Source organism: Euleptes europaea, chromosome 3 (assembly GCF_029931775.1).
Source record: "Euleptes europaea isolate rEulEur1 chromosome 3, rEulEur1.hap1, whole genome shotgun sequence".
NCBI lineage: Eukaryota > Metazoa > Chordata > Lepidosauria > Squamata > Sphaerodactylidae > Euleptes > Euleptes europaea.
Window position 1 is genome coordinate 26,839,030 of NC_079314.1, and position 9,880 is coordinate 26,848,909.

The following is a 9,880-nucleotide window of genomic DNA, read 5'->3' on the forward strand; positions in this document are numbered from 1 at the left end:
GGCCAAGAGGGTAACCACGAGTTTGGGAGTTTAGGGAACGTGGGACATGGCAGAAGGTAAGGGCGAGGGGAGCAGGTGGGCCTTTGTAGGGCCAAGAAGATGGGGGGGGGGTGTTATCTCGGCAGGGCTGCGGGGAGCCCTTGCAGGCCCTGGTTGGTCGAACAAGTGACCTGTCCCGTGGGGACTCGCCTGTGTAATTAGAGATAAAGAAAGAGGAGAGTGGGACCCCCTGACATCATTGGCTCAATATTGACTAATGTTCAGTGGCCAGGCTGGATTGTGCTTTTCCCATCTGACTTAATAAGAAGTCTGTTTCAGGCGGGCAGCCGTGTTCGTCTGCAGCAGAAGAGCAAGAGCTCCATTAACACTTTAAAGCACAACCAGCTTTTGAGGGTGTAAGCTTTCGGGAATCAAAGCTCCCTTTGTCGATTCTGATGAATTATGTGACAAAGGGAGTTTGAACTCTTGGAAGTCTATACCCTGGAAACCTTTTTGGGCTTTAGGTTGCTACTGGACTTGAACCTTGCTCAAATAAGGAGTCTGTTTGCCTGTTTTGTGAGTCAGTTTTCTGGGTTACTAATGTATTTATCAACTTTTTTTCTATAATATTGTTTAACAGTATTATTGTAGCTGTCAAGTATCATACAGCTTATTTTATGATGAGAATGACCTGTGTCTCTCTTCTATTTTATATCTCTTTTTCTTTAGTTAATATAAATTATATGTGCATTCCATAGCACACTATATATTCCAAAACATTAAATATGCTGTGTTATCTGCTGATAGCATTTAGTGGGGGGTTTTTTGAGGGGAGGGTGCAGAAGGAGGGCCCTGAGAGCATGTTCTGCCCCAGGTTAACTGTCTGGAGTTTCTGTGCTATTCTGTTGTTACCTGCCTGGAGTCTTTTAATTCAGGAAGTTTAGAAAGTGAAACAAATTGAGCCAGAATCCAAGATCTTGCCTCAAGAGTCAGAATTTTATCTTTAACACCCTTGCAAAACGCAAACGGAGTTCATTAATTCTTTAACATCAGTCTTTGACTTTTATCCGTCAGCCCACACAGGACAGAAAAACACTGTAATTCCTATATGCTGTAGGCAACAGGGTAATACATAAGCTGTTCTATGCAGATGTAAGTAGTGTATTATTCAGTGGGTCTTACTCCCAGGAAAGTGTCCTTTCCTGAAGCTAAGCAAGTTGGGGTCTGTGCAGTGCCTAAATGGGAAACTTCCAGTGGGTGCGTTTATTTCTGTGATGAAAGAAAATCAGGATATAAATGTAATAATTAAATACTTGAGTTTAAAGTGTCTTGGAAATTGGGAGCTTTTCCCACTTCGCCAGTAATAAAAAATTCTGCCCATGTTCTTCTATGCCAAAAATAACAATCCCCTGTGGTATGTAAACACAGCAATTAGGACAGGTAGCTCAGAGCCAGTCCTATTGAGTGGTAACAGTAATGGTCTTTACTTATAGATAAAGATAACGCCATGGCCACCAGTGCAGATGTCATCCCTGATGACAATGAGAGCAGCAAGAATGCCACACTGGAGAGATGCCTCAACATGCTGAGAGATGCAAGAAATGACAGTGAACAGTTTGCTGCTCTTCTTCTGGTAAGGATCTAACTTTGCAGTAGTTGCAGTTCTAGAAACAGGTGTGGAAGTAAAGAGAATCCCTTTCGAAGAAGTTGGCTGGTTGTGTGTGGGGCTGAACTCTCAGTCTGCCTTAAATCATAGCTAATTTCTACTTGGCACTGATGTACTGCTTCTTAGCATGAATCTGGAACAGTATTTGGCAGACGCAAGGATTCCCATCTTGCAGATTACTATTTTCCCACATATCCTTCTCCCAGGAACAGAAATTTGGGGGGTCTTTCAGGCTGTCATGGGGAGTGGGGGCAAGGAATTCACATTCTATGCATAGAACTCCTCATGCATGTGGAAATGTTGTTCTGGATCTAAGCCTTTGAGTTCTCAAAGTGCTTAGGATAAAAGCTTCTTGAATGTCAACTGGTGTGACCGTGCTGTGGAGAAACCAAAGGGGTTGAGCTAAACACTATCTAATATAGCAACCAATAAATCTATTTTTATTATATATTGTGCACAATTGTATTTAAAAACACAGGGCCTAAAATACAGGCTGCTTAAAAAGCACAAACATAGTTACAAATATTGCCAACACATAACAGTTGATGTTAGTACATAAAATGACCAAAATCTGACCAGGCGCATTTCAGCCTTTTCCAAGCCTTCCTCAGTGGTCATACATACACAATTTTATAATACATATACACAAACATTATACAAGGAAAAACAATATATAAAAGCCTTTTATTCTTTGTGGATTTATGTTAAAATAGTTAGTCCATGTGCCTTAAAACATGGTGTATATGGTGTCCAGCGTTTCAGTATATGTGTAGCGTCAACAAACGTGAAGAGAAGAATGGCTTAACCTCTACTACAGTCAGCTAATAAATCTTAATTGAGGATGTGGCACACAAGCAGAGATTGGACAGATCAGTGTTATTGGGGAGAAAGCAAAGAGTCGAATAGCTTATTGCGTGCATGAAGGACCCAAAAGGCTTTCAGAAAAAGGTCTTCTTGGTCCCTAACCCCATCAGACTCCCTGATAAGTGGACTACCTTCCAACTGAGGGGGAAGGGAATACTCCATACATCTCCTAACTCAGTCATGGTATATTTGGAGGCCTTACACTCCTGTGATGTCTGCCATTTTATTTTTGCAGGTAACCAAAGCGGCAAAAGCTGGAGACGTAGACTCCAAAACCCGTCGGAGGATCTTCGACGCGGTTGGTTTCACGTTCCCCAATCGGCTTCTGTCTTCCAAGGATCCCCCCGAGGGCTGCCCTGGGCACACGTTCCAAGCCCTTGGCCTTACCCTGCTGGCCTGTTTTTGCACCGATCCTGATTTAGCCGAGCATCCTCAGGTCCTTAACAAGATCCCGACTTTCAACAGCGTGATTTCCGCTGGTGATTCAGGCGACACCTATTGCGGTTCCATGATTGATGACGCTTACCAGTGCCTCGGCGCTATTCTGGCCACTCCCAAGGGACCCAGAGAGCTGGTCAACAGGGGCGCTCTGGTAGCACTGTGTCAGGCCTACGTGAGCCACAGCTACAGTTATGACCAGGCCCTTCATCTGCTGGTGGGACTTCTGACAGCGGCAGAAGTGAAGTGCTGGCAGAGAGCCCCTTCTGCCCTTACGGGTGTACTTGAAACTGTCAGTGCAGACTTCCAGAAGGCTGAAGACATGACTAAATTCCAGCTGTGCGAAGCCCTGCGCCATTTCGTCCCTCCCCTTCTCCCACCCGGCTCCGGGTGCCTGCAGTCCCTCTACCGAGGCTTGTCAAGCATCCTCTCCAGCAAGCTGAGTGCCTCCCAGAGGGATCCAGCCTTGAAGCTGGCGGCCTGCCTGACGCAAGCCTGCGGCTCGGAATGGATCCCCGCGGGGAGGTCCGGCAGCAAGTTCTTTGCCTTGCTGGCCAACCTGGCATGCGTGGAGGTCCGTCTGTCTCTGGAAGAGCCCGACTTGGCGGCGGTCGATAAGAAGCGGGAGCTGGTGGCAGCTTGCTACGTCCTGATGGAGCATGCGATTCTGGAGTGCACGAGAGAGGAGGGGTCTCTGCTGCAGGAGGTGCAAAAGGTGCAGCTAGTGGGGATCCTGGAGGAAGCCTTTGCGGCTGTTGTTTACTACCTGAGGCAGGTAAAGTAAAGCTCCCCTCCCCAATCTTTCAGTGCTGGCACTTCCCACAGAGCTCAAGAAGCAGTTAGTAGCCTACCTGGACTCAAAGGAGAGGGGCTATGGCTCAGTGGTAGAGCATCTGCTTGGCATTCAGAAGGTCCCAGGTAGGTTCAATCCCCGGCATCTCCAGTTAAAGGGACTAGGCAAGGAGGTGATGGGAAAGACCCCTGCCTGAGACCCTGGAGAGCCGCTGCCAGTCTGAGTAGACAATACTGACTTTGATGGACCTTGATGGTCTGATTCAATATAAGGCAGTTTCATGTGTTCATGTGTCCTTTCTCTTTATTTCTGTATGGCCCAGTGTCTTGAAAACTATCCAGATCAAGCACAGCTGATCGTGTCTTTTTAAAGTATTTAAAGTATTACGGTGCTGAGCATGGCTCAGAACACATTCTCGTTGGCACAATTGTTTAGTGTAACAGACCCACGCTCAAAATATTTATATTACTGTCCGGATCTTCTTTATCTTACTTTTTACATCGTTGTATTTTTTAATACATACATTCTGAAAAACAAATTAGTTATATTCCATGAAATGACGGTAGTATAACTCCCCCCCCCCCCCGCACCTGGAATATTAAAACCACATAGCAGCTTGCAAAAGAGTATAAATAAATGTAAAAGACAAATCATAGAATCATAGAGTTGAAAGGGGCCATACAGGCCATCTAGTCCAACCCCCTGCTCAATGCAGGATCAGCCTAGAGCATCCTTGACAAGTCCAGCCTCTGCTTAAAGACTGCCAGTGAGGGGGGAGCTCACCACCTCCCTAGGTAGCTGATTCCACTGCCGAATAACACAAATCCGTGTGATACTATGGTTATGTAGGACTTCCAGCTAAAAGGCAGAGCCAATTGAGAAATCCCTTTAGGCAGAAGGGAAAATCCTTTCTGCTTTCCAGATGCTTTGTGCTGGCTGAATGTTGGCAACATCTACCTTGGAATCCAAAGGATGCTGTGCTGTGGTCCTGAAGAGGCCGGGCTGCACGGGCCTTGTGGCAATAGACGGCTCAGTGACTCGTTCTCCTTTAGTCTGCAATGCCTGTTTGTCTCCTTTTTTCAGTGGGCTTGCGACAGTTCTTCTCTCTCCTCCAGGCAGGGTGGGAGAGGCTGACGGATCCTTTCGTCTTTGCCTCCGTTCGAATCCTGGGAGCCTGGCTGGCAGAAGAGACTTCTTCCCTGAAGCCGGAGATCTGTGACCTCCTCCCTTTTCTCCTGCGTTACGCCAAGCTGCACTTCGAGGCGGAGAGGAAAGACAGAAGCAGCTTGCAGAATCCTGGATGCGGTGATGGCCGGGAACCTGTCTGGCAAGGGGATGCTCTGAGGTGAATCCTGTAGCTGGTTACTGAAGCACGGGACTTTCAAGACGAGATAAGCAGAGGTGGCCGGTCATTGCCTTTTTCTGCATAGCACCCCTGGTCTTCCTTGGTGGTTACCCATCCAAGTACTAACCATGGCTGACTCTGCATATCTTCTGAGCTCTGATGAGCTTGAGCTAGCCTAGACTATTCAGGATGCTATATATATGAAAAGGTAAAGGTCCCCTGTGCAAGCACTGGGTCATTCCTTACCCATGGGGTGATGTCACATCCCAATGTTTACTAGGCAGACTTTGTTACGGGGTGGTTTGCCAGTGCCTTCCCCAGTTGTCTACACTTTACCCCCAGCAAGCTGGGTCCTCATTTTACCGACCTCGGAAGGATGGAAGGCTGACTCAACCTTGAGCCAGCTACCTGAAACCGACTTCTGTCGGGATCGAACTCAGGTCGTGAGCAGAGCTTTTGACTGCAGCTGAGTTCGATCCCGACAGAAGTCGGTTTCAGGTAGCCAGCTCAAGGTTGACTCAGCCTTCCATCCTTCCGAGGTCTGTAAAATGAGAACCCAGCTTGCTGAGGGTAAAGTGTAGATGACTGGGGGAAGGCAATGGCGAGAGAGATGTACGTGTAATTATATATATATATATATATGTGTGTGTGTGTGTGTGTGTGTGTATATGTATATATATGTATATCACTTCTGATTTTCACTCCAGCTGGGAATGTGAATTTCAACATTAAAAACAACATAAGACTTCCTTGTTCCCTTTCAATGTTGCAAGAAGCAGTCGGGTATTGCCAGCAGATAGCTGGGCAGAAGATGGCAGTACCAGTATGGGAGGGTTGTATTAGGAGCTCTCTGCGAGTGCTTGCAGTAGCTTTCAGAACCAACAGCCACTACAGTTACCTGGAGACTTCTCGCTGCATAGTGGCTCTTGTGTGAACTGGTTGTTAAACTCTCTCATTTCTGATTTTTCTGCTTCCCTCTTCTAGATTTCTACTGCCTGGCTTAAGCCATTTGACAGCAGAGGATCAGCCCCGTGCAATCCTCATTTCAGAGGGAGTGCCAGTTCTCCTGTGCCGCTACTTCTCGCACCAGTGGGAGTTGTTCGTTTCGGACTCAGAAGCCCCGTTTGCGTTGGACGCTGTGGAATCCACTCTGCAAACAGTTTGTGCGATCTTTCTGAATTTTGTTGTGGCTGTTCCAGAGTTAATCAGGTAATGGGCCGCTGGCAGAGGCGATACCTTTATGGTTTAATAGCCCCACTGAGAAATAGGCTGGGGAAGGGAGATCTTTCCAGTCTATGGCACAATCAGAACCAGTCTGTTCATTACCGGTAAAGAGAGAGGATGGCTTTTAGATTTCTGCTGGCAGGTTCACACGTGATGTTAGTCATTGAGAGAACGAGAATGCATGTGCGTGTGGATCATCTTAGTTTGACAATCCAAGATTGTACAACCTTGGACGGGATGCTTTTTAATAGAGTTGCATTCCACATGTTCAACTGCCAGTCATCCAGTAGAAAGAAATTTAAAGATTTGTGCTCATGCAGGGTTGTGGTAGAATAGGCTGGGTATAGGATCTCTAAGGACTCATTCAAGGGCAGAACTACCACCTGATGGGGCCCCATCCAAGCTTCTGGCCACCCCATTAGCCACCAGGCTGCTTGCTAGGGGTGCTTCTCTTCCCCTACGGGCTCCCTGTGGCATCCCTGGGGTGGATGTGTAATGTACAGAAGGCAGGCCTTTGCCCCCAAGCATACGCCCAGCAGGTATTCACAGCCCACTGACTCCTTGAGGAGCGTTCTTGTAAGATAGGAACGTTTCCAAACACAGGTCTGTTTTCATTCACACATTATATCTTTACAAGCATGCCCATCTGAAGCATACGCCTAAACATGCAATGTGTGAAGTTACCCTTGGACTGGGGTGGGGGGTGGGTTCAAATTCCCGCTCAGCTTCAGAGCAAACTGGGTGGGTGGTTCTGAGTACAATTACAGTGCTAAAAGAGCGCCTGTATGCAGATGAGCATTTAGGCGTAACTTGGTTGTTACTTTCGGGTTCTGAGTCAAGGCACTCTCCCTGCTCCAGGTGAGAACAAAAAATACAATAAGTCCACATAAGCCTTTCTGCGCTCCTGAAGCAAGAATGAAACTGGGCTTGTCCGAACTAACAAGATGTCTCCCTGTTCTGCTCTTGCCTTTCTCTCCCGTCTGTAGTCGCGAAGCTTGTTTCACAGCCTTGATGGACGCGTTGCTGAAGTCTCTTCCATCTTTGCGGCCGCAGGGCGAACACCTTGGCCTCGTGGCTGGCATGGTGACACTGGGGCTCATGATGGCCAGGAAGCGGTCTGCTCACCCAGGCAAGAAGTCGCTCAGTTGTTAAAGCCGACGCCACTCAGTAGGGTCAAGTAGCTGCAGTCTAGTCCTCATTGCGGTGATAGGCCTAGGCTACAGATGAGGGCTCGCAGCGTTGGGTTTCCCCTTGCCGCTGCACAGGTTTCGGATCAGTCTGCTTCATATCAATTGTATTGTATTTATTATAATTATAGATGGCCCAGGTTGCCCTGATTTTGTCAGATCTCAGGAACTAAGCAGGGTTGGCCATGGTTCTTCTTTGGATGGGAGTCTGGGGTTGCTATGCAGAGGCGGGCAATGGAAATAGAAGAAGAGTTGGTTTTTATTTGCCATCTTTCTCTACCACTTAAGGAAGAATCTAATCGGCTTGCAATCACCTACCCTTCCCCACAACAGACACCCTGTGAGGTAGGTGGGGCTGAGAGAGCTCTAAGAGAATTGTGACTAGCCCAAGGTCACCCAGCCGGCTTCATGTGTAGGAGTGAGGAAACCAACCCGGTTCACAAGATTAGTGTCCGCAGCTCATGTGGAAGAGTGGGAAATCAAACCCGGTTCCCCAGATTAGAATCTACCGCTCCAAACCTCCACTCTTAACCACTACACCTGGCTCTTAACCACTACACTACACTACACTGGCAGAAAGGAAAGTAGTTTCGACAGCTACCATGTGACACCCAGCCATCCAATCGGCTGTTGTGAAAACAACCTACGTAAGATGGAAATTCATGTGGAGCATCAGGCTTCTGACTAACTGGTGCTGTCGACTGGCAGCCACCAAGTAGTCAATTGTGAATACAGCAGCAGTTAATAAGGAGTGATACTGTAGACATCCTGTGAGGAGGTGGAGCTGAGAGAGCTCTAACAGACCTGTGGTTAGCCCAAGGTCACCCACCTGGCTTAATGTGGAGGAGTGGGGGAACAAATCCAGTTCACCAGATTAGCCTCCACTGCTCATGTGGAGGAGTGGGGAATCAAACCCAGTTCTCCAGATCAGACTCCACCACTCCAAACCATGGCCCCTAACCACTACACCACTCTGGCTCTTGTAGCGTTGGGTTTCTCCTTGCCGCTTTACAGGTTTTGGTTCGGTCTGCTTTATATAATTTGAGTTGTATTTATTATAATTCTGGGATGGCCCAGGCTGCCCCGATTTCATCAGATCTCAGAAACTAAAGCAGGGTTGGCCCTGGTTCTTATTTGGATGGGAGTCTGGGGTTGCTATGCAGAGGCAGGCAATGGCAATAGAAAACCCAGTGGGTTGCCGTAAGTTGGCTGCAACTTGACGCTTTCCACCAACAACAAGATTTCCACCTGAGATGACAGTGGGAGGGAGCTGTCCCAAACTCACACCCTGAGGAAAGTGGACGAGGCTGTGCAAACATATTCCATGCAAAACCCAAAGCAATAGTGAAATCCACGCAACGCCTTTTATTAAGACCAGCCACATTGGCACAAAACTCTGTGCCAGCTTTCAAGCTCACCAGAGCTCTTTGTGAAGCCTGATGTTTTCCTGAGAGAAGCAGACAACTGTTGACACATATCTTCTTTACATGATTCATTTCCCACTCTCAGGTCTCCAGAGGACTCCAGAAGCTGAGGGATTCTTCGCCGCCGCCATCACATTCCTGGCAGGAGCGCACATGGCCCAGCCTGACCCCGTCGGCGACAGCGTGGTCTTGCAACATGCGCCGGTTTACAAAACAGCGTGGCCAGCCGTCAGTGAACTGTGGCTTCTGGGGATACAGGCCTTCGCCAGCTGTGTGCCCCTTTTCCCGTGGCTGCCGGAGGTCGTCCTCCAGTCGGTTTGGCTACAGGACCTTTTGGAGTTGCTGGGCTGTGTGTCCCCGACGTCTGTGGACTCGGAGCTGGTCACTGCTTTCCAAGGAGTCTTGGTGGAGCTGGCCAGAACCAGCCGCCCATGCCGAGAGGTGATTCGGCAACACCGAGGCGCTGAACTGGCTAATCTGTATGGTATGGCAGCTTTAGAGCAATGTCTAAGTTAACAGTGAGCGTATTCAGGACAATCTTTTTTTTAAAAAAAAAAAACCTCTTCCTGCCTCCATCTGATTGGCATGGGCATGAGATATGGCCTGCTTTGTTTCAGTTATTCTGTATTATAATACTGCATAGAATACTCAATAAAGCCTCTTTCCTCCCATCATATAGAATCATAGAATCAGAAGGGACCAGCAGGGTCATCTAGTCCAACCCGCTGCCCAATGCAGGAAAAATATCATTAAGAGAAATACACAACAATACTCCAATCAGTGCAATGTAGCGGTTAGAGTGTCAGGCTAGGATCTGTGAGACCCAGGTTCAAATCTCCACTCTGCCGTGAATCCTCGCTGAATGGCTTTGGGCCTGCCAGTCACACACTTTCCGCCTAACCTACCTCACGGCTGTTGGGAGGAAAAAATAGAGAAGAGAATGATGCAAGCTACTGTAGG

The 9,880-nt window shown here is 47.9% G+C and overlaps 1 protein-coding gene across 1 annotated transcript; it reads left to right on the plus strand.

Moving 5' to 3' along the window:
- The first annotated feature begins 1,486 nt into the window (after window positions 1-1,486).
- On the plus strand, window positions 1,487-9,449 carry NCDN (neurochondrin). The gene is made up of 6 exons (XM_056847139.1): window positions 1,487-1,612; window positions 2,745-3,722; window positions 4,856-5,085; window positions 6,070-6,294; window positions 7,296-7,438; window positions 9,006-9,449. Exons 1-6 carry the CDS (start codon window positions 1,487-1,489, stop codon window positions 9,434-9,436), a joined length of 2,133 nt encoding a protein of 710 aa, XP_056703117.1. The 3' UTR covers window positions 9,437-9,449.
- The last annotated feature ends 431 nt before the right edge of the window (window positions 9,450-9,880 follow it).

Excerpts from the sequence above, each read along its gene's own strand:
- NCDN (XM_056847139.1), top strand. The coding sequence starts at position 1,487 with ATGGCCACCAGTGCAGATGTCATCCCTGATGACAATGAGAGCAGCAAG. Across the intron at positions 3,723-4,855 it reads TTGTTTACTACCTGAGGCAG|GCAGGGTGGGAGAGGCTGAC; the intron begins GTAAAGTAAAGC and ends TCTCTCCTCCAG. Across the intron at positions 7,439-9,005 it reads GAAGCGGTCTGCTCACCCAG|GTCTCCAGAGGACTCCAGAA; the intron begins GCAAGAAGTCGC and ends TCCCACTCTCAG.